Genomic DNA, 22,032 nt, shown 5'->3' with positions numbered 1-22,032 from the left:
GATGTTCCATTCGAGCCTACAGAGCCCTGTGCCTGGGCAGATGGGAGGAGTACTGGCATCAGGGGGCCATCCGTTGGGCAGGTAACACTAGTGGCTCCAGTGTTCGGCTGAAGGCCGAGAGACAGGTGGTGAGAGGAACAGGGCACCGACCTTCAAGAGCCACAAGTGCTGGGCCTCACCTGTGCCCTCTGCCATTTGCCTGCCAAAAGCCACTTTTCACTACCCAAGGGTGAGCTGTACGACACATCAGACTGAGTTTGAAGGTCATGACAGACTGGCCACCGACAAGGAGTAAGCACAGGGGTGGAGTTGAGAGGCAGGGACAATGAAGAAAGGTGAAAACAGGGTTTCCTGCCCAGAGCAGAGATGAGGGCAAGCCACACTCAGGTCATGACTGGTGCACCCAGAGATTGTAGCTGGGCTGCTTCAATCCTTGAGCGGAATGGGAAGAAGCTGACCGTCTGCCGTGGGGGAGACTAGAGGTAGATGTTCCAGATGTCCTGGGCGATTAAAATGTTAGAGCAGCGCGCTGCCCTGCATCCTACTCTGCACGTGAACTGAGGTGGTCCTGCCCGTTGGGAATGGGGCTATGATCCCGGAGTTTCCAGCGGCTCCTTCTGCCCAGGCAGGCCCTTGCCGGCTGCTATTTCATGCTCTCAGCATGTCCTCTATTCTTCCATTCCTTCATTCCCTGTCCCCACCTCTTTGTTATCTCTCCCCTGAACTAGCAGGACTCCGGAGCCACATACCCCCAGGCCCAAAGGGCTCTGGAGGGGACGTTAGGAATCTCTCTGGCTCCACCTGGCCGCCAACAGGGGAGGAGCTCTCAGCCTTGCTCCGTTCCTTCCTGCCCCAGGCACAGCAGGAGGAAGCATAGGTGGGAAAAGAACAAATTCTCCCTGGGGGCAGGGGGCAGAGCACAGAGCCCTGGGGACCAGATTAGCGGTTTTATCCAGGTCTCTGGAATCTCTTGGGAGGTAAGGAGTGGCCTTTCTGGCTTCAGCCATAAAAGGGAAGTGGGACTTCTGCCTTTTACTAAGACACTGTCAGTCTCATCTCACCTCTGCTCTGCTTTGTTGGGAGATCAGAAGCAGCAGAAGGGCCAGACCCTCCACCCTGTCCGTGCGTATTTCCTGGCCATGAATGGAACACTATGTCCAAAGCCCAGTCCTGGGTGCTCACTTCCTGCCTTCAGTGTCCCCATCAGCACGCTCCCTCCAGGGCCAAGGAGGGCAGGGGAGGGTTCTCCAGTCACAGTGCTGTCATTTACAGAAAGAGATACACAGGTGTGTGTGAGCCCCCAGACATGATCTTTAATTGGTGTTCTTGTCCCTACCTCCCCACCCTGAGCCCCAGATGACATATTTACAGGATGCTGTATGGAGCCAGTTCAGCCTCCAGTCGTCCCTGGGTGCTGCCACGGTGAGGGCAAGAGGATGTAGACAGCTGGGAGCCAAGTAGCCTGGTCACAGGAAATCTCGAGTTCCCCACAACCCCACGCCCACGTGCGCACACACAGCCGTGTCCATGCGTGCAGAGGTATTCACATTTGTGCAGAGATGTGGATCCAAACGCTTGTGCCAGCTGCATCGCCACTTGTGCGTGTGTACCCCCAGAGGGCGCTGTAAGGTATTGCAGCAAGAGCGCAAAACCCCGTCCCTGTCCTCCTGCCCCCGCCCCAGCTTAGGGGGGCTGGGGGAGCAGGACTGGCCAGAGGGTACTCCACCCATCCCCCTCGCTTGGGCAGTGCCAGCTGGGCTCAGCGTTGAGGGCCCCACTGTAGCCGCATGCAACCCTCCAAAAGGGTGTCAATGGGTTTCAGTCCCGTTTGCCCTGACGGGTAGTGAAGATAAACAGGGAGCCATCTCCTGCATGAGTCCTCCTCAAAGATGCCCCAGAAGCAGAGGGACTAAAACAGGCGGCTCAAAGGCCCTGGGGTGTGCCGCAACCCCTGCTGAGTCCAGGAGAGGGGCTCCATTCATTTCTGGCTTTCATCCGTAGGTAGCTTGACCCCCATCTTGCCCCTGCCAGCTGGTCTTCAGCGGTCAAGGAGGCAGAGCTCCTCTGCCCCAAGTGAGGGGAGGCCATGGGCAGGACTGTTTGTGGGAGGACCGAGGAATTCTGCACAGCCTTAGCCTATTTCTCAGGCTCGGCTGCAGTGGGGATCAGAGGACATAATGGGGAAAACAACCGTAAACTTGGCCCTGGGACAGGGGTAACGGGCAAGATTTGATAGGGCCTTGAGGACTTTTCTAGAGGCTAATTATACAGACCTGCCTTGTCCTACCTCCTGATGCACACCACAGGCAGAGCCCCTAACCCTCCAGCCACTGGCCTTCCCTACTTTGGAGTCCTCCCTGGGAAGGATGTCCCAGATTGGGACCTCTAGGCCATGCCAGGGGGCACCTAAACCCTGAGTCAGCCCCAGAATCACCTTTCTTGAAAGGGGGAATGTGCCATTTTATTTCAGGGACGGTATTTTCTAGACCCCCAAATACATGCGTCCTGGCAAGGACAGCAGGGATGGTCATTTTAGAAGTGAAGACAACCTGGGATGTGTGGTTGCCGCACCCATAACCTAGGCTTGGGCACGGAACAGGCAGCTTTGGTTTGAATCAGCACTCAAACTTCTCTCCAAGCTCAGCAGGGCTTGGGAGGAGGAAGCAAGCAAGGATGCCAGCCCCTGCCTGGCTTGGGGACATCTCTGCAGTGAGAGGATTCCACGTGTGTTCATCCTAGGGCAGGGCCCCGGGGATGGTCATGCCTCAGTTCCTCCAGTCCCTGCTGCAAATGGCAAAACATCCCCACAACTGCCCTGGCCCCAGCACCCCCAGAGTTACATTCATCAGTTAAGAATAAGCAAAACAAACAAAAAACAAAAAGGAAAAAGCTGTAGATGTCAGCTCCCTCTCCCTAAGTCCCAGAAAGCTAAAACCCTGGTCCCAGCTGCCTGGTTTTGAGGTGGGGCCATCCCAGGCCATGCCCACTGGGGCATCCCTCTAGCTCTCTCCCCACCACTTGGGGAGTCTGTGATGATGGAAGCTACATTCACACAGGGAAAGTTGGTGTGCAAGGCCAAAGCCGCATGAGGTGGGGTGGGGGACCATAAGAGAAATTCCCCAGGCCTGGTCCACCCTGGTGGTGCAAGGCCAGAGCCCCTCACCCAAACCCCTGTGGGGTCAAGAGTCGAAAGGCTTAGGCCAGAAGACATTGCATGGTGCCTCCCTCCATGGCTGGGCAGGGGCAGCCTTGTGGTTCAGGGCGGAGATGTGGGCGCCAGGCTCGGAGGGAGGGGGGTGGCACTTAGGCCCCTCCAGACCTGGAACGGAGAGGGGGCATCAGGGGCACATATGAGGCAGGGCCCAGAGGGAGAGTCCCCAAGCCAGGCGCTGGGAGGTCAGTGCCGGGCCCTAAGGCAGCAAGTCACAGGCTGGCCAGGGAGGGGGTCTGGCAGGATGTCAGACAGCGGTGAAATGAAAGACAAAACAGATGGGATGCAGAGGTAGGCTCCCTTCCCAGGAGACGAGGGCTGCAGGCGCCACAGCTCCAGGATCCACCTGGTCATAGGAAGGGCAGGAGCCAACGGACCAAGGCGTGAGGGGATGGATGGGTGGGCAAGAGGAAGTGGCAAGTGGCAAGGGCAGGCTGAGGACTTTCCTCCTGGAGCAGGCTCTCCCACCCCTGTAGTGACAGCAGTGATGGGTGTGGGGAAATCAGCTCCCAGTTCCCCATCAACGGAATGTGAGGTGACAAATGAGATGGAGACAGGTACAGCAGGAGGGATGACGTGGCCACTGTCACACGGCCCCCTGCTGGGTCGGGTCATACCTTCCTCGGCGGATGTTTCTTCAGGAGCCAAGAGGACAGACAGAAAGAAAGGAAAACGAGCCATCTGTGAACTTACCCTTCTCTCAGGGAAGGGCCTTTGGTCCCCATGAGGCCCCTTGCCCCAGAGATAGGCCAGGGGCCCAGGGAGAGATACCTGGATTTGAATTCTAACTCTGCAACTAACTCACTACGTGACCCTGGGCCTCAGGTCCCTCCTTTGCACATTGAGGGAGTTAGACCAGCTCCAGGCCCCCAAACTCCGATGCCCACGGAACACCGTAGGCTGGGTGGGGTCTCCGGGGGGAGGATGCAGGCCCTGTCTCGGGCACCCTTGCTTAGCTCCTATCTGGCCGTGCTGGATCACACTGAGGCACAGCGAGGCCCAGTCTTCTCATGTTTCAACAGAAGCTGGAAGTCAGCATTGTTAATGTAAAATCTCTGGCCGGTGATGTGTGAGCTCTGGTTTAGCTACCCTCTCAGGAAGGCCCCTCAGCTTCAGCATCCTGGGGTTCTGATACTCCCCCGGGACACCAGGGGCTGTAGGGAACATGTGTGTCTCTTACTTAAATCCCCAGCCCGTGCCGCCCAGGACGATGGCCGCAACCAGGACAGCCCCGGCGATGGAGCCAATGATGATGTTGGTGCCGCTGGGACCTGGGGAGGAGGGCAGGGCTCAGTTGGCAGGGGCAGGCATGGAGAAGGGGAAAGACAGGGCCCCACCCCGGCCAGCACCAGACTTGCCTTTATATTTCTCCGTCTCCCCAGTGGGCAGAGATGTGGGCAGGGGGTTGTGGATACTGCAGTCTTTGCCTGTCCAGTCTGGCTGACAGATGCACTTCCCTTCGTTGCTACAGACCTAGAGGTGGGGTGGGGCCAGTGGAGGTTAGCAGGGCCCTGTCCTCTGTTGTAAACCCCTCCCGCCATCCCTGGCCTTCAGGCTTCTACCCCATGGTGGGAGCAGATGCGGCGCTCCCCACTGCCCGGGCAGGTGCTGAAGTTGAAGGCAGAGGCTGGCAGGCAGCGATGATCCAGGCACAGCATGTTGGGCCCGCAGGCAGTGCCGTCCTCCACATAGCTCAGGTCGGAGCCATCAGCCAGCTGCACGTGGCCACCCCTGGGGAGACAGCACAGCTGGCCTCCGCCCATGCCCCCCACTCCATTACAGCTGCAAACTCCCCTTCCCCAGCCATGGTCCCAGCCAACACCTGCAGTCCAGCTCCTTGCCCTGGTGGTAGAAGGTGACACTGCTGATGTCTCCCCCGAGGTCCCCCAGCCGAGGAGCTCCAGAGATGTTGACGCAGAGTAGGAAGCCACAGAGCACGTCCCTGTGGGGGCAGCATAGAAGCAGTGAGCCCCAAGTCTGACGACTCAAATGCGCTCTTTCCCCACACCCTAGTTTTCCACGTATTCTCCACAGGCACATCCTATAAGAACCTGCTGCTCCATCTCTGAAAAAACCCTCCTGGCCCCGGAGCTGGGGAGGCCCAACCAGGAGCCTTGGCAACTCACTGTTTATTGCACTGGACCCAGCCTGACCCCTTGCGCCCACAGTTCCCACGCTCCGTCCCCTCCACGTTCAGCTTCTCATAGCAGAAGCGATCAGCAGCAACTGTAAAGAGATGATGCCAGGTGTCACCCGTCACCCCAGAACCCACCCTAGGACCTCAGGCCTGCACCTCCAACACTCTGGCTGACCCCCAGGCTGGCTGGGTCCCTGAGAGCTTGAGGAGCCACATATTTGGCAGAGGGGACATTTAGCCAGAACCTGCCCCCTCCCCAGCCTCTCGATCCTGGGTTCTCCAGAATCCCTTCTCCCATCCTTAGCCAGACTCACCATGGCCCCAAAGGGCTTGGCACTGCCGGTCCCGGGTTTTGCAGCGACCTCCATAGCAGCGGCCCTAAGGGACAAACAGGAGACCAGGGACTGACACACTGACTGGCCACAGTGGAGACAATAATAGACTGTACTGAGCAGAAGTCCTGAGGGGGAGGAGCCCCCATCCCATCATACCTGTTCATGATCGCAGTAGTAACCATCCAGCTTGTGCAGGTTAGGGGGACACTGTGGAGAGAGGGGCTGGGCTGAGCAGAGCAGCCCCAGGACTGAGAGCTGAGGCGGGCCTCAAGAAAGAATGAAGGGGTGCCAAATGACCCCCATGTGGGGTCTCATGTTCAGGGCTCTTCCGTGTCAAGGATAGGAGACCTGAACTGGAATTCAGACCATGCAGGTTGGCAAGTCCCATGGGCTCTTCAGTCTCCCTGTTTCCTGCGCCTCCGTCCCAGGGCTGGGAGAACTAAATGCCTGGCATGTAATAACGATTTGAGAGATATTTACTAATAGTTATCAGCCAGTCGGATCCCTAGCACACACCAGGCACTGTACCAGGTGCTGGGAACAACAGCCAGACTATAAACACAGGTTTATGATTGAAGGAGCAAAGCCAGGAGGCACAAACAACCCCATTCTCAGATGAGGAAACTGAGGCTAATCATCTGCGGGGACGCCAGCAGCAGAGCAGAGGGCACGGAGAATAGTTGTCGCCCAGCTGAGCCAAAACCATAGGGATAGGGATAGGGATAGGAATAGGGATTGCCTCGCCCGGGATTCCGTAGGGCGGCCGGGCAGGGCGGACCTGGCTCGAGTCCCCGGTGCAGGTCTCCGCGATGTCGCACTCGTTCACGGCCTCGCGACAGGACACACCCCGCGGTTCATACTGAGGAAGGGATGCGTTTCAGGGCTCAGGCAGGGACCTCGGACCACGCGCCGGCTGCCTCTTCGGCCCCGCCCTCCCTATCGGTCCCGGCCCCGCCGGCTCCTAGAGCATTCAGACGCTCCCAGGCCAGCTCAAGGCTCTGCACTTTCCAACCCTTCTCTGCAACGTGCCCCGCCCCGCTCCTCACAGCCCCGCCTTCAACAGCCCCGCCCTTCTCTTCCTCATTGGCGCTTTCCAGCGACTCCTCCTCCCTAAAACCCGCCCCTTATCAGATCGCTAGCAGCTGGGATCCTTCTTGGTCCCGCTTCCTTCCCGCTCCAGCGGCGGGTCTCTCACCTTGCAGCGGCGACAACAGAGCCCGTCGCTGCACATGGCATCGTGAGTCAGGGTGCATTTCTTGCAACAGTTCCCGCCCGCGCGGTTGCACTCCTGAGGGACGCGGGGAGAAGGGGAGGGAGGCAGGCGGGCCCAGACCCCCCCACCCAGAGCCTCCCTCACACCCACCCCGGCGTCCCCTGTCCCCCACCTGGCACTGGTCGCTCACCTGCACCGAGCCACAGTCGCACTCCTCCCCTGCCTCCACAAAGCCGTTTCCGCACTCGGGGGGATCCAGCAGCTGGACGGAGAAGGGGTGTCGGGAGTCTGACCGGGACCAACCCAATTCCTGCTCCCTGATTCCACGCCTTGGGTCTGGTACCTTGAGGGGCTTGTTGAAAAGGCAACTCCCGCCGCCCTCCTGCAGAAACTGGTTGTACTCGTCGATGCTGCAGCGCGAGAACTTGCGGGGCAGGTAGAACCTGGGCAGGGGTGAGGGACGGTGCCGCTGGGTCCCGGCCCACGCTATCCCCAACAGTCCACGCTCTCGCTCCTTCTCAAGATTGGGGATGGCTGCACCAGGGACTTGGTCACCCTAGCCAGGAAGCTGAGGGTCTGTGTGCCCGGAGACTGCACAAGAATCCTCCCACCTGCCCATTAAGGGGGAGTGGGCTGGGGACGTAGCTCTGGCCCCTTCCCTCCCAACCTCAGGACTTCGAGTCAGAGGTTGGGGCCCCAAGGAGGGACGGTGCCTCCAAAGGAGGCTTTGGCGGCGCCCGGTGGAGACAGTGTGCACTACAGTCTCGTCAGTTTGGATGTCCCGCCGGGGAATCTGGGTCTCCCTGTGCTAAGTCCCGCAGAAAAGGGGGCTTCTTGGAATCCTGAGTGGTCCTGAGAGTTAGGCCTCTTGAGGCCGTCGCGTCCAGACTGCCACCCAGTGCTTGCTCTAGGACTCTCCTCGCCCCAAACCCTCCCCCGGTTTGTCCCCAAGAACTCACCCTGTATCCTCCATGATGCAGCCCAGCCAGTTATCCGGACACTTGCAGTCCCCTGAGAGGTGAGCCAGGTGGATATAAGGGAGAGTAGATGACCGCCCCCCTCCCACAGACGCCCTCTTCTCTTCTGGAGCTGCTGGGTATGGGTCTGGGCTGGTTGTGGGGCCACAAGGGGTCTTCATTGATACCTGCTGAGCTCCGGTGTTTATTCCACATCATGCCCAGGTTCTGCCCCAGTGTCTGGGCCAGGGTCACCGCCATGGCCCCCATGTTGTCGTACTTGGGGTGGGGAAGATGGAGTACAAATATGTCCACATCCCTCCAAAAGGTGCAGGGCTCATGCCCCTAGCAGCCCCTCTCCACCCCACCCCACCCCAGCCATGCCCCCACACTGCTCACCTCATTCACACCCCCACCCCTGGACAGAGAGCAGATGCCCCCCACGTAGGCAGCCCCGCTACTGGTGCTCTGGAAAGTCCTGCCCCTGGAAGGGAGAGGGCTGTCAGGAAAACCTCCTGCCCTACCCATAGTGACTCCCCTGGGCTGTGTGGGGAAGATAGGGAGCCTCCCCCACGAGAGCCCTTCCTTGAGGAGGTGAGTATTGCCCTTCACATCAGCTTGTGTGACCTCAGGCAAGCCTCTTCCCTTCTTTGGGTTCATTTGCCCATAAGCCAAATGAGAGGTTCCTATGAAATCATCTCTAATTGCAAGGACCTTTTAAAAGATTTTTCCCCTATGAGAAAGGGATGCTGGGGCAGTTTGAAAGGAGAAGGGATGAAGGGAAGGGGATGGGCAGAGGTGATGGCACAGGTGACTGGGGGCAGGGAAAAGGGGCATTAGCTTACAGTGCAGGGGAGGATGCCCCACCTCTTGCAAGTGGCTGGGGGCAGGTGCAAGGTAAGCCCAGTCCCAAAACCTGAGAGCACCTGACTCAGCACGTGTTCAATAACCCTGCAGAGGCTGGCAGGACACATGGGGTGGGGGACTCACGAGAAGAGATGGGTGGCATCGCTGGGCTCAGGCAGGCCCTCCCGCCGGTAGACCATGAGCCGGGCCAGGGTCTCCAGGAGGTCATCCTGCACCTTGATCTTGTCCCCATCTGCCCACGTTTCCATAGCAACCAGCACGATTCGGGTATTGAGCTGCTCCTTGTACATCTGGGCCCAGATGGGAGAAGATGGGGAGAAGGCTGGAGGGTGGGAGTGGGTGTGGGGGGTAGGGCTGAAGTCTATACCTCCAGGAAGTGGGGGTCAGTGGCTGATAATGCCCTCAAGAGCTCACCCCAAGGATGTGTGCGGCTGGGTGGGCGCTTGGGAGGAGAGGGAGAGGAAGAGAGGGCGGCTTACCACATCTGCCAGGTTCACCACGGACTTGGCAAAGTTGCTGGTGAGGACCACTGACTGTCGCATCTGCTCAAACTAGGAGAAGAATGGGTGGAGGGCAAGGCTGCTTCCAGCCTCTCCTCCCAGTTGTCCCCAGCCTGGGAACTTACCAGCTGGTGGTCATTGATAACGATCAGCTCCACGTACTTCGTCTCACTGTGCACTGTAGGGTAGCCCCGGCGGACCTGGGGGGGTGGGGGGGCACTTGGAATCGGTCCCCTCCATGCCTGGCATTGTGGCCAAGCCGTGGTCAGACTGGGGAGGCCGGACTCCAGCCAGGGACAATGCCAGCCCCTCACTGGCATGTGTCCCATCCCTCTCCAGCCTTGGTAGTAGGGCTGGCAGCTCCCGTTAGCCCACCATGGGGACATATGTAGATGCGGGCATTAGGAAATGGAGTGGGGCGCTTCCTCCCAGAGATGGTTCCCTGGCCCCCAGCCACATCCATTAGAGTCTTCCTTTGCCCCAGCCATGGATGGGGGTGTCCTCCTGCTCTGGACCACAGCCTGAGGTCTCTGCAGCCCGAGGTCTGTGCGGGCCCCGTACCTGCCTTTTCTTTCTCAGCCTCGGCCGGTTCAGAGGAGCAGGATGGATAGGGGCAGTGAACAGGCAGCCTGGTTTGGAAAGGGGCAGGTGAAAGAGGGTACAACCAGCTCCCTCCCCAGCCCCGCTTCCTCTCCCTTACCTGGTTCCCTGCATCCGAGGGGGGCTGGGAGGAGAGGGGTCCGATAAATGAGGTGGGGAAGTGGTCCCTGCAATGAGGGGAAGTTAGTTCTTAGAGAGCTTACCAGGTCTATTCTGAGCCCAGCTGTGGGGGGACAGCTCCAGTCCTTACCCCCACCCCACCCCAGGGTGACCCAGAACTGGCCAGAGCTCCCATGTCGGATCTGATCTCCCAGATGCTCAGATTCCGGGGTCAAGATCTGGGGGTGCCCTGAGAGATAGGGGCAAAGGACACTGGAGCCCGATGAGAGGTTACTTGGGGGACAGAGGGGACATTGGAGCTGGGGTCACTGAGGAGGGCAGTGAGGCTGAGGTTACCGAGGGAGGAGAAGGAGGCAGTGACAGCCATCAGAATGAGCAGGACTGTCAGAGGGGACCATGAAGGCTCACCTGGGGGGCTTTCCGAGGCCCAGTCATCTCTCGGGGCTCCACGATGTAGGTGAAGGTTCCATCAGAGAAGACCCCACTGCAGAAAGAGAGGCGCTCCCCACAGTCCCCAGGCCTGGGGCTGGAGGCTTTGCTCAGCCATCCAGCCCCTCCCCATACTCACTGCAGTCCCTGGCAGGTGGAGAGGGCAGCAAAGGAGCGGGGGTTTCCTCGGAGTTTCCCCTGGTAGTAGCAGTGGTCTCCAGCACCCTGGAGGAACAGCAGCACATGAGCAAACATGCCCCTCACAATGGCATGAGGGCAGCAGGATGGGTAAGAGCCACTGAAGTTGCCCTGTATGAAGGTGGCTGCAGTCCTGGGTACACTTGGAAATCTGCAGCCTGGCTTTACTCTGGTTGTGCTCCTAATTTGCTGTTTTACCTTGGGCAAGTTCCTAGCCCTCTCTGGACCTCCTTCCCCTCACTTAGAAAATGAGGACATTGGACTGCACCAGTGGTTCTTAACCATTTGTTGGGGGTGGTGCAGGGATCCCAGACTCCTTTGAGAAGAATAGCTAGCATGCATATAACACCTACTACGTGCCATTCTGTTCTAAGCACTTACCGTGGATTAGCTCACTTAATCAGATGAAGGCTGTGGACTCTCCCCCAGCATGCACATGCGATTTCACACAAGGTTTCTTCACAGACCACTACTTCCATGGACCACCCCTGGATAGGTGGTCTGTGGCTGAGGAACTGTGAACAGCATGTCCTCCGGGCCCGGCTCACCGGTTAGAGGGGACCAGCACCCCCTCCCCCCACATCTGGCAGAATTACTTGTGCTCCAGTTCTTGAACAGGCTGGGGGGGGGGCTATTTATAGATACTCATTCATCTTTGTTGGGCCCCTGGGCCTCCATGGCTGGGACCCTCGTGTCCCAGGCAGCCAGAAGTCCCAGGACCTTGATGCTGAGCAAAAGGGCATTTCCCCAACTGCCCTCTCCCGGAATGTCTGGGCATGGAGCAGTAAGGGTACTTGAGTACCTCTATGCCAGGCAGAGAGGCTGGCTGGGGTCAGGCCTCTGGAGCTAGGTGAGGGGAGCTCAGGGCTCCACACCCTTCGACTCAGAGCCTCCAAGGTGGCGAGAGATGGAGGGTCCCGAGGGTCCAGGCCCATCCCAAGTGTAAAGTATACCCCGGGCCCATCGCCAGTGGTCACCTGTCCCTTCATTCCACCTCCCCTGTCCCCTTCCAAACACACTCACGGTACTGTGCTGGGTTCTCCCCTCCCGGCTGAAATGGCGTTCCACGTATTGTGAGGACAGGAGGTGACTGAAACAGTGTGGGCAGGAAGAAGGAGAGGTCACTGGTGGGGAGGAGTCAGGCTTGGATTCCCCGCCCCCGGCCCAGATCCAGGTCCCCTGCCCCAGCCGAAGCACCCCTCCACGCCAGCCAAGTCCAGGCCCTGCCTTGCCCACCCACCTGTAGCCCTTCCTCCCAGGTTCAAGACCACACTCACTGGTTCAGCTCGAGGTCCAGAGTGAAGTTGGTGTTGAAGGCTGGGATGACGAAACTCACCTGGGCCAGGTGGACAGGCTGGGGGTGGGGGAAAAGCAGAGGGGGAGTCAACCTGGGGAAGCCTGTAGGTGGGAATTGGGGAATCCTGGAAGCTCCAGAAGAGGGAGTAGCCCTGGGGAGGGGAGGGGCCCAGCCCAGTAGCTGTGCAGACCATCGATTTGGGGGAAGATGCTTTGCATAAACTCATCTTTCTCCAAGACCCTGTTCCTTTCCCAGGGGTGGGGTCAGGGCACAGTGAGCAGCGAAAGGGGCAGGTGCCAGCCTAGCCTCTCTGGGGCCAGTCTTCGGGAGCAGCAGGAATGGAAAGGGGCAGCTCAGTCTGCCAATGCCTCGGGCCAGGCCCTCCTTTCTGTTGGACTAAAGGGAGGCCCTAAGAAGTAGTATGTGAAAGGGCCAAAAAGGAGATGGGGTGCAGTGTGACCCAAGGAACCTGCTAAAGCAAGAGCCTTCCTTCCTATTCCTGTACCCTGGCCCCAGCCTCAATCTAAGGAGATGGCGTCGGACTCTGCAGACAGGGGTGGAGTGGGTTGGAACTGATCGTGAAGCCCCTGGAAGCTGGGGCGATGGGCAGATGCCATCCTGTCGGGAGGAAAGAACTTGGCTCCTCTCCCCCCAAGTCCATTGCTCTCTGCCTTGCCCAAAGCAGCTCATCTTTAATATTTCAATCTCATGGTTAATTTTTAAACAAGGAAGTTTTCCTGATAAATTTTTCAGAGGGGCCTTTGCAGTTGGGCTGGGAGGATCCAGGTTGTCGTGGCAACGTACTAGGCCTGAGCAAGATGGCTGCCCTCCCTGGCCTGGGTCGGGGGAACTCCAGACCTGAAGCTAGTGTGTCTGGAGGGAAAGCCACCCCAAAAGAAGAAGGAGCAGGAGAGGTTAGTTTGAGGGGGAGTTGGTCTTCTCGGCTCCCGTGTCCACATCCCAAGCCTCAGGTCCTAAAAAAGACGAGGAAGCACGGGAGAGACCTGAGAGGGAATGGAACCTTCTTCCTACCCCTGTCCATTTAAGAAGACTTAAATGAAGGCCACCAGATGAGGGTCCCACCACTGGGCTGGGCAGAATTTGTTTGTGCCTTTCTTTTGGGGGGAGCAGGTTGCAGGATGGAAGGGAGCCTCAAGGTCATGAAATCCCATAGCTGGGTGCTAGTTGGCTTCGTCAACCACCTAGATTTCTACTCTCTACTGAGCAGTTACGTCCCCAACACTGCTCTAAATGCTTTACAAGTACTATCATATCTGATCTTCACAATGACCCAGTGGGAAAGATGCTACTGTTATCCCCATTTGATAGATGGGGGAACAAAGGCACAGAGAGGGCAGCTAACTTGCCTAAGGTCACACAGCTAAGATATGGCAGAGCTGGGATTCAAGCCTAGGGAATCAGCTTCCAGGGCCTTCTCACCCCAAAGGTGAGATAAGATTTAAAATGGCCCAGTGTCCATGAGAGGCCCTAGGAGAGGGGGTTAGGTGGGGTAGAGGGCCAGAGCCTAGGTAGGTAGCCCTCTGAGCCTCCAGGACACTGACTTACCCCATTCCAGGCTGACTGGGGCTCCAAGCTCTGTCCTGAGCCCCTAGAGCAGGGGTGTCCAAACTTTTTTCAACGTTTTTTACCAAGGGCCATATGCGTTAAAATACAAACAGCCGGGCCACTCACTTGAGGTGAAGTACGTATTTCCTCACCTGGTTTATTTAAGTAAAGTAAATATATTTTTGGAATTTGCTGCGGGTCAATTAAAGGATTGCAGGCCGCACTTGGCCCGCGGGCCGCAGTTTGGACCCCCCTGCCCTAGAGCATCAACCAGACTCAAATGAAAATTCAAGGACAAGGAGTCACAGTTTCCCTCTCCCCCCTATGACCTAGACCATCTCTGCTATCCCGTCCCTGAACCTGGACTAGCTCTACACCCACCCCACCGTTGGCCTGGACCATCCCTTCCCTCCATCTCCCTTCCTGGGCTTAGACTAGTTCTGCTTTTCCCACCCAACCCAGCCTGGACCACCTCTGCACCTCCCTGCCCTCAGGTCTGATTCTGCTTGTTCTTTCTGCCCCCAACCCCCACCCCACTGATAAGCCCGTCCCCACCCCCACACTGGCTAAGCAAAGGAGCAGCCTGTCCAGACCCTTGGCCCTGATTCCACTCTCTCAGTCTGTGTAGCCTCAGGGACGATCCAGCAACCTCTCTGAGCCTCAGATGATTCCACTGAAAAGGGTAAGATGAGCCCAGATGCAAGGCTGTGAGGTTGGCTTGTGTGGTGGGGGTCGTCCTGGGCCTGGACGGTTCTGGCAGAGTTGGCCCTCAGGAAATCAGCGAGCTAACCTAGCTGGCCTCTCCCCTCTCTGTGCAAAGAAAGCTGCCCCCCTCACTCCCCCACCCCCCACCCCCCACCCCCCACCCCCCCACCCCTACTCTGGGGAATCGTAGGAGAGTAGACACCCGGTCCTTTTCGACCCCATCACTTCCTGTACCTACCAAAGGCAGTGGCAGGAAGGGGAGGGAGCCCAAATAGCTGGGTGGATTGGCCTGGCCTGGCCCGACCGTGGGAGGGCACAGGGGGACACCCCCTGTCTAAAGGTTGACAAAGAACAGGCAAACCCACCTCGTCCCCAGGACTTCTGTACCCCAGGCATCTGAGGAGGGGGCTTCTGTTGGCACCAGAGTCCTAAGACCCACTCCCCAGCCAAGCTTTAGGCCTGTGTTCTATCAAAGCCAAACTGCTCCTTGCCTGGCCTGCCTCCTACCCCTGACCTGCCCCTGACCTTCCCAATTACCTCTCGCCCGTCCCTTGGGAGCCCCTCCTGTCACCTGCCCTCCTCTGCACCCAGCTCAGTGCAGCTGGTGACCGACTGGCCAGCCGGGCCTCGACCCTGTGTCCTGCTCTTGCCTCTTGCTCCCCAGCCATCCAGCTGTCACGTGCTCCAGCTCATTTGATCTTAACCCGCCCAGGACATCTAGTGCTCATTTTACAAATGCCAGGCCAAGGCTCAGGGAAAGACACTTGGAGGTGACTGTCCCAGGGTCATGCTGGGGAGGTGTGGGGTCAATTCTCACCCTCTGGCTGGAATTTCCGTCTACCATGGCAGCAGTGGCCATCTGGCTGGGCTGACAGTGCCCTCCCCCAGGCTTCCCTGTCGCTGGCCTGCCCACTCCCCAGGCACCTGCTTGCACCTTGTGGCAGACCTGACCAGATACGGGTGCAGAGCGAAGGAGGCAAAGATACTGCTGAAGTCCCAGAATCACAAGAACAGAGGCCAGGCCTCTCCCCCAGACCCGCAGAATCAGTCTTGGGAAGGGGGAGACTAAAGGTCTTTAGAGTTCCCAAACGCCCTAGAAAATTCAAGCATCCAGGCACTGCCCTCCTATAGTTGCCCTGAATCTCTTTCCCCAAACCTCCATTTTCTCCTAAGACCATCTCCTCACCCTCAGTGGCAAAGTCTGCACCCACCAACCCTCAGAGGCTTTGTCCCTTTCTGCTCCCGGGCCCTTAGGCCCCCAGTTCTTGACGTCCTGATTCAGCTTTTCACATGGGCAACCGTTAGTCCCCTGGGGCACGGCAACCCCTGCTGTTTTCCCTGCCAGGGCTCAACACTCATGTTGACTGGAAAGCCATCAGAAGTCCTGAGTCAGCTGCTTAACCTCTCTGAGCCTCAGTTTCCTCATTGGTGAAATGGGGTTGTCATGAGGATTAAGTGAAAGCCCCTTTTAACATGTTATTGTCACAAAGATTAGTAATAATACGTAATAATACATGAAGAAGGAAGGGTAAATGGTCCAGCTTTGAGGAACGAGATAAACTGCGTGAGCCGGTTGCAGCAGATAGGGCAGAGGCAGGGCCCCACCTGGGAGAAATCCCCTCCCCCCAGCAGCCAACTCCCCCAGCCCCGTATGCCCCAAGATTCGATGAGACTCCACTTACCAGCAGGGCAGTGGGAGACCCAGACAGTGAGAATAGTTGGATGACTTTTTGATAATGGGAGCTGACCTAAATTTTTTAGGACAGAGTCACTTCCTTACAGGGTCATTAGTCCCTCTAAGAACAGACTCTGGGCAGCTGGGTCCCTCTAGGCAGCCAGCAGGGGTGCTTAAGGAGGTGGAGCCCACACGCCAGAGTCTGGCTGGGAGGCCTCAAGACTCCTCTCCACTTTGTCCCCCCAACCCCACCCAGAACCTGACAGGTAACCCCAAATGCCCCAGTTCCTGTTTCTGACACCCAGCCCTCATGCCAGCACCTGGCCCTGACCCTCAGGAGGGAAGGCAGTCCTCACAGAACACCTAGGCTTACTAGATCCTCGGCCGGACACTGGTACACACGTCATCTCCTCTGATCCTTGCAGCGGCTGAGGTGAAGTCGAGACTACTATTATCCCCATTTTATGAATGGGGAAGACATCGGTGGCTTGCCCAAGCCACTCAGTCAGTAGCAGTGGCGCCGGGACCCACTGAGGTTGTTCCACACTGAAGCCACATGTGCAGCCTTTCAGGTAGAAGTTTAGCTTCCTGCGTGAACTCTTTCTCTGCACAGCCTCATGCAGGCTCTGTTTGTAGCCCTCACTGGAGCAAGCTGAACCCAGCACAAACCCTAGCCCTGGCTTCCAGCCACCGGCCTCCCTCCCAGGACCCTCTCCTGCCTCCCATCCTAGGACAGCACTGCAACCTTGGCTGTAGAGACCACTGTGGCCTTGGCCCTAGTGGGGTACTAGGGCTCCAGACACAGATCCTGTGGCTCCTTGCCCCTGGCTGCCATCTTGCAAGAATTGGGGACTCAGCCTTGCCCAATTGTCCCCCACCCCTATGCAGGAAAAACACACAAACACTGTAGCATGCATCCTCAACCGAGGGCTTCCAGGGTGGCATCTCCAGTAAATGCTGGTCTGGGCGGTTCTCATAGGAACTCGGTCCAGTGACTGAGGTCCCCTCCCCTAGCTGGCTCAGATGAGGGTCTGTCTTCTGGGCCTGAGACCCTACACCCACCTGCCCTGTTTTCTTACCCACATCCTACCCTCTCCTTGGTTCAGAAGGAGTCTGAGTTTCCCATGTGCAGGCATAACCCACACAACAGCTTTGTATGGATTTAAAAAAGGTCCCCTCAGAACACATGCAGCTTCATGAGCCCACCGGTTGCATTCAGCCCACTTGCCCTGGCACCCTTGTACAGTGAACAACCAGCCCCACGGGACACTGTGGTCCTGTTAGTCCTTCTGTCTCAGCCCTCAGCTGCAGGTTCCCTGTAACCCCAGGTTTCCGCACTTCCAGAAGCTCCCCCACCTCTGTGAGCTTTGGGTCCAGCCTGTTTCCAAACTGGACAGAAGTGAGGTGTTGAGAGCAGTGACAAAGAGGACAAAGGGTCCCTGTGCCCCTCTTCACTATATCTCTAAGCAAGAAGCAGGGAGTTCACTGGTTAAGAGTGCTGCTCTGGGTATCAATCTTGATTCTGCTACTTAAATGCTGTGTGACCTAGGGTAGTTACTTCACCTCTCTGTGCCTCTTATCCCACCTGTGAAATGGGAATGATAATAGCCCCACCTCCCAGAATTGTGATGAAGATGATATAAAGGCAGAATAGTGCCTGCCACAAGTGAGGGCTCAGTAAACTAATTTCTCTAGCTTCTAATTCCTTCCTGACCACCCTCCCTTTCCCTCACTGCCCCTCACAGAAGCCAGGAGTCCTCATACACAAAGCCCTTTCCTGTCACCACCTCATGGTAGTGAGTGGGGCTGAGATTAATATTATCATCATCCTGATTTTAGGATAGGCTCAGAAAGGTGCTGTGACCAGCCCAAAGCCAGAGCAGGTTAGCCCCCAGGCCCACCACCCAGGCCCTACCCACCATCATGTGCCCCCACACTCGCCAAAGCAGATGGAGATCTTGTTGCTGACCCATCACCTTGCTCTGCCTCAGGTCCCAAACCAGTGAAATAATTTTGGACAAAGCTCAAGAGTGCCAGGGTGGGGTACATCCTTGGGACACTTGGGCTCAATGCTGTACTGTCTCCACCATCAGCCCAGAGGTTCCGAGGCCAGAAGTGCTCCAGGAAGAAGTGCCAGATGGGAGGTAGAGGGTTGCAAAGTCTCCTTCCAGTCAGGGGGAAATATTCTGGACATGTCTTTTAGTCCCCCTTGGCCTTTCACCTTGTACTGGGTGGGGTTGGGGACATGCCCCCTGTGCCAAAATTCACAGAGTTACTGGATAAGAATGGTGCTGTGGGAAGTACCTGGCCTTGGAGAAAATTACTCCACTGCTTAAGATCTGATTGATTTTGGGCAAATTACCTAATCTGTCTGAACTACAGTTTGCTCACCTGCAAAATGGGCAGACAAAAGTTACCTGCCTTACGGAGTTGTGAGAATTCCACCTAAGGGGAATCTGAGGTTGAGTAAGTCCCCTGGGGAGGCTGCAGTGAGGTCCCTAGGAAGGCTCAGTCTCAGAGAGACCCCCGACTGGAAGTGACCACTGCCTCACAGATCCACAGAACCTTCCACACCCACCTCCTCAGGCACTCCCTTGGGCATATTCAGACTCTGTCGTTCATATACATCAAACATGCACACATGCCACCCACTTACCCAGCAAAATGACCCGAAGAGATTCCCCTCTCCTTTGAACATCCAGCCCATCCAGTCCAATTGCACCCGTCCTGCTCTCTCCAGTGTCACAGGTACCACCATCCCCCAGAACACACCCCGTTTCAGGAAGCACAGGCTGAAGGCGCACTCACTCTTCCTCCCTACCTGGCTCTGTGCTTTTCCCTCCCCTCTGACCCCACCTACAGCATCACCTCATCCTCCTATCTGTACATCCCTAAAGCACTGGCCAGGAGTCCTGGCAATGAGGCCAGGCTGTCAACTCCCAGACAACATAGCCCTGGGGTGCATAGTTTACAGGTGGGGGGACACCAGAGAAGAAAGCCGATCTAAGGGCCACACTCAGCCAGGACACCCCTGCTCTGGCCCTGGGACCATCCCTACTGCCCATCTACTAGGTGCCTCCCAGGGAGCCTGGGCAGGTACTGAAGGCATCTCCCACACTCCCACCGTCGCCCCCACCCCCAACCCACCCAGAATTGCCTGCTCAGGACCATTAACCACCCCCACCCCCCTCTGCACAGCCCTGAGTGATGGTCCATCTATTATGCATGCTGCCTTCCTGCTCCACTCCATTTCCCGAGTGCCCCCCCTGCACCCCCCACAGCCCCCTCCACCCCCCCTAAGGGCTTTTAACCAAGTACATTAGGCAAGGCCAGATGCCAGTCTGACAGATGTCTGCAACGTTAGCCTCCGTTTCCCTCCTTCCTCCCTCTGCCCAGCCCAATATACCTCCCACCACTCCCAGCTGCCCCAACTTCCCAGACCTTGATTGAAACCTCCGCCGAGTCTCTCCTCTACATCTCCTACTTCTGCCAGGCCTTCGCCATCCCTCCCTCCATCGCCCCCGTTGGCCTGGCTAACTTTCAGCTTCGAGCTCCTGGAGAGCCGAGGCGTGCTGAATGAATATTCCATCTGGATGATTATTATTCACATGATATTAATTAATTATTAATTGCAATTAATCTCCTTCATTCCTAACCTTCCTCTGGGAAGCAGGAGGGGCCTGGCAGCTGAAAGGGACAGGGGGTGGGCGGCATTTGTGGGTGAGCTTGGGGGCCCAGAACCTTTTTCCAAGGCCCCATCCTCAGCGAGGACAGGAAGGAGAACAACAAACCTATCAGTGCATGGGGGAAACTGAGGCAGGAACAAGCACTAAGCTGTTCCCAAGAAGCCCACTAAGGGTGGCTGTGGCGAGAACCCAGGAACCCTAATCCCTGACTGGGCTCAGCTGCTTCTCCCTGCCTCTATTGCCCTACCCAAGCCCCATCTGGAGCAGAACCACTTGCTTTGGGAGGAGAACCGTGAGGGCCGGCAGAAGGCTGACCAAGGTTGGACTGAATACTGGGCATGACGGTCCACTGAGGGCAGAGGAACCCCACCATGATGGAGGGGCCCTGGAGTGGGGCAGGTGGGGGTGTTCCCACTAGTGGTCTCCAGCACCCACTTGGTAGCCCATTGTACAAAGGGGGAAGCAGCGGGAGCCAGTGGCCTGGGAGGCACCCAACCCCTGGCTGCCCCCCCCCCCACCTCCCTTGGGCTTTAAGGCCTGCTTCAGCCCCCTGGCCTCCCCACTCTGCCCCACTCACCGGTCGACCGGGTGGCTCCTGACGGACCCTGGTGTCCAACTGCTGCTTTCGAACCTCTCCACCGGAGCTCTCCCCCACCAGGCGGCTGGGCTCTGTGACCTCAGGGGCTTCCGGGCCCCACAAGTGGGGTGATACCCTCCAGTGCAGAGCTCCAGCAGCACCCGGGGTCCCAAGACCTGGGGAGACAAGGCCACTGCTGCAGGCAATGCCCACCTTGGGGCAAGAGACTTGGGAATGGGGTGGGCACCCCCCACCCCCCACTCTGGTGTGGCCCTTGGAACCCTGGGGGGGTCTGGATGGGAGATATGCTGCCCTGCAGAGGGAAGAGTCTGATGGGATGGGGAGGGGGCCAGGAGCTCCACTCTTGCACTACCGTCACGACTCCCTCCACCCCCCCAAAACCCGCAGAGACCTGCAGAGTCCGCCGGCCAGCGGCAGGGGGATGGCCGCGGTGGGGCGGGCCAGATGGGGACAGGTGGGTGTCCGCACTCTCCCTCCTCCCCCGCCCCCACCCTCCCGCGCTCTGGACCCGCTGGCACCCAGAACACTGCAGGAAAATGTGGCTGCAGCGGAAACCGCCGCAAAACCCGGGGCGGGGGCAGGGCGAGCGGGCGGGGGTCACTCACCGGGCGGGGGGAGCAGCGGCAGCAGCAGCAGCGCTGCGATCGCCCAGCGCCGCAGCCGCCTCATGGCTCGTTCATAATCCTCCCGGTCCGGGGGCTGCAGCTGAGCGGCGCGGCGCGGGCGGAGGCGGGACGCGGGCGGGGGCGCCGGCTGCGGAGCTGCAGGCGGGGGCGCCCGCCGGGCGGGGGGCGAGGCTAGCGGCGGCAGGGAGGGCGCCCGGCTTAGCGCGCTCCGGCCGCGGCCATCCCGGCGGGGCGGCGGGCCGGGTTAAGAGCCGAGCGGCGAGCACGTGAGCCGAGGGCCCGCCCCCGCCCCCGGGGCCCCACCAGCGGGGCAGGGCCGGGGCCGCCGAGACGTGAGGACAAAAGAGGCGCCGCCCCAGGGCCGGCCTTCTCGCACCACCTCTGTCTCCCTCGGCAGGTGCAGGGCGGGGCGCACCGGGTCCCCATCTCGGGACCCCCTCCCTGGCCACCTCTTGCCTGTGGAGCGCCGAGGACCGGCAGATTTGTAGCGGGAGGCACGGAGGATACACAAGGACCCCGGGCTCTGACCTGGTGCCCGCCCATCTGGGGACCCGTGCTATCGAGGTGTTGGGGGCGTGGCTGCCCGACCCATGTTCGCCCCTGGGTCGTGATACCCAGGATAGGGATTCCCCGGACCCAGCCCTGGTCGACCGAAGGCTTTCTGAGCTGAGAAGGCTGGGGGCCAGGGACTGGACGGAGGGGCAGAGGCTCGTTTGCCTAACGCCCCTCTGGGCGCCTCTGGGATCTCTCGCCCACTGCCCGGAGCAGATTACTGTGGCGTCCTCCCACACCTTTGGTCCAGATCCCTTTCCATCCTGCAGGCTCCTTTTCCAGCCCAAGAGGCTCCTGACTCCAGGAGGGCTGCAGGATTTGCTGTCACCTGACCCCTCCAGGAGGGGTCTCTGGCCTCCTGAGTCCTTCACAGTGGGCACCACAATCCTTCTCCCTAAACATCATGTAAAATAGCCAAGTCAAATCTTTGAGGAGCAGAAAATACCTGTGGAGCCCCCCAGCTTCCCTCTCAGGCCAGACTAGGTTGCCCTGTCTCCAAACCACCTGACCCCCCAACATACCCTGGAGCTGGGCCCCTCCAGCCTAGCTCCTAGTCTCCTGGGCAACATGGGTCCCCAGACTGGGGCAGGGATTTCTGACCTCTGCTACCAAATCCCAGGAGCCAGAGACCTCAATAGGGTGGGGGGTGGTAGGGTGTGGGCACCCCTGGTGAGGCCCCACCCTGACCTTGTGCCCAAAGCCAAAACCTCCTTGAACCCACCCTTGGAGACCACAGGTCACTAACAGGAGTGGAGGCAGGG

General features: G+C 58.6%; 1 protein-coding gene across 4 annotated transcripts; it reads right to left on the bottom strand.

The window, feature by feature from the left end:
• Window positions 1-1,289: 1,289 nt before the first annotated feature.
• ADAM11 (ADAM metallopeptidase domain 11) lies at window positions 1,290-20,972 on the bottom strand. Of its 4 annotated transcripts, none has more exons than XM_074319576.2 (27): window positions 20,699-20,972; window positions 20,073-20,248; window positions 11,844-11,920; window positions 11,590-11,656; window positions 10,508-10,593; window positions 10,348-10,423; window positions 9,920-9,986; window positions 9,781-9,848; window positions 9,345-9,419; window positions 9,199-9,270; window positions 8,843-9,009; window positions 8,252-8,336; window positions 8,041-8,131; window positions 7,856-7,907; window positions 7,240-7,339; window positions 7,087-7,158; window positions 6,879-6,971; window positions 6,462-6,542; window positions 5,840-5,890; window positions 5,663-5,726; window positions 5,338-5,437; window positions 5,034-5,153; window positions 4,774-4,942; window positions 4,570-4,684; window positions 4,392-4,482; window positions 3,829-3,846; window positions 1,290-3,319 (listed from the first exon to the last, which is right to left on the bottom strand). In XM_074319576.2, the coding sequence occupies exons 1-27, from the start codon at window positions 20,760-20,762 to the stop codon at window positions 3,304-3,306; spliced, it is 2,313 nt and encodes a 770-aa protein (XP_074175677.1). In that variant the 5' UTR covers window positions 20,763-20,972; the 3' UTR covers window positions 1,290-3,303. The 4 variants fall into 4 exon arrangements, with proteins under 4 accessions (XP_074175677.1, XP_074175678.1, XP_088658396.1 ...); XM_088802270.1 differs by having other exon boundaries at window positions 3,109-3,319; window positions 3,829-3,856; window positions 20,699-20,908; XM_074319577.2 differs by lacking the exons at window positions 20,073-20,248; window positions 20,699-20,972 and adding an exon at window positions 18,466-18,607.
• Between the last annotated feature and the right edge of the window lie 1,060 nt (window positions 20,973-22,032).

The sequence above is a fragment of the Rhinolophus sinicus genome, chromosome 12 (genome assembly GCF_057876585.1).
Source record: "Rhinolophus sinicus isolate RSI-liver-muscle chromosome 12, RSI-T2T, whole genome shotgun sequence".
Classification (NCBI taxonomy): Eukaryota; Metazoa; Chordata; class Mammalia; order Chiroptera; family Rhinolophidae; genus Rhinolophus; species Rhinolophus sinicus.
The sequence above is the reverse complement of the archived record's forward strand: the minus strand, read 5'-3'. Positions and strand labels throughout refer to the sequence as shown.

What these genes read in the sequence shown, in the direction of transcription:
- ADAM11 (XM_088802270.1), bottom strand. Translation starts at nt 20,762, where the DNA reads ATGAGGCGGCTGCGGCGCTGGGCGATCGCAGCGCTGCTGCTGCTGCCG. An exon ending in GCCGCTGCTCCCCCCGCCCG is followed by an intron (nt 20,249 to 20,698) that starts GTGAGTGACCCC and finishes TTGTCTCCCCAG; the next exon opens with GTCTTGGGACCCCGGGTGCT. An exon ending in TCCACCTGCCAGGGACTGCA is followed by an intron (nt 10,424 to 10,507) that starts GTGAGTATGGGG and finishes CTCTTTCTGCAG; the next exon opens with TGGGGTCTTCTCTGATGGAA.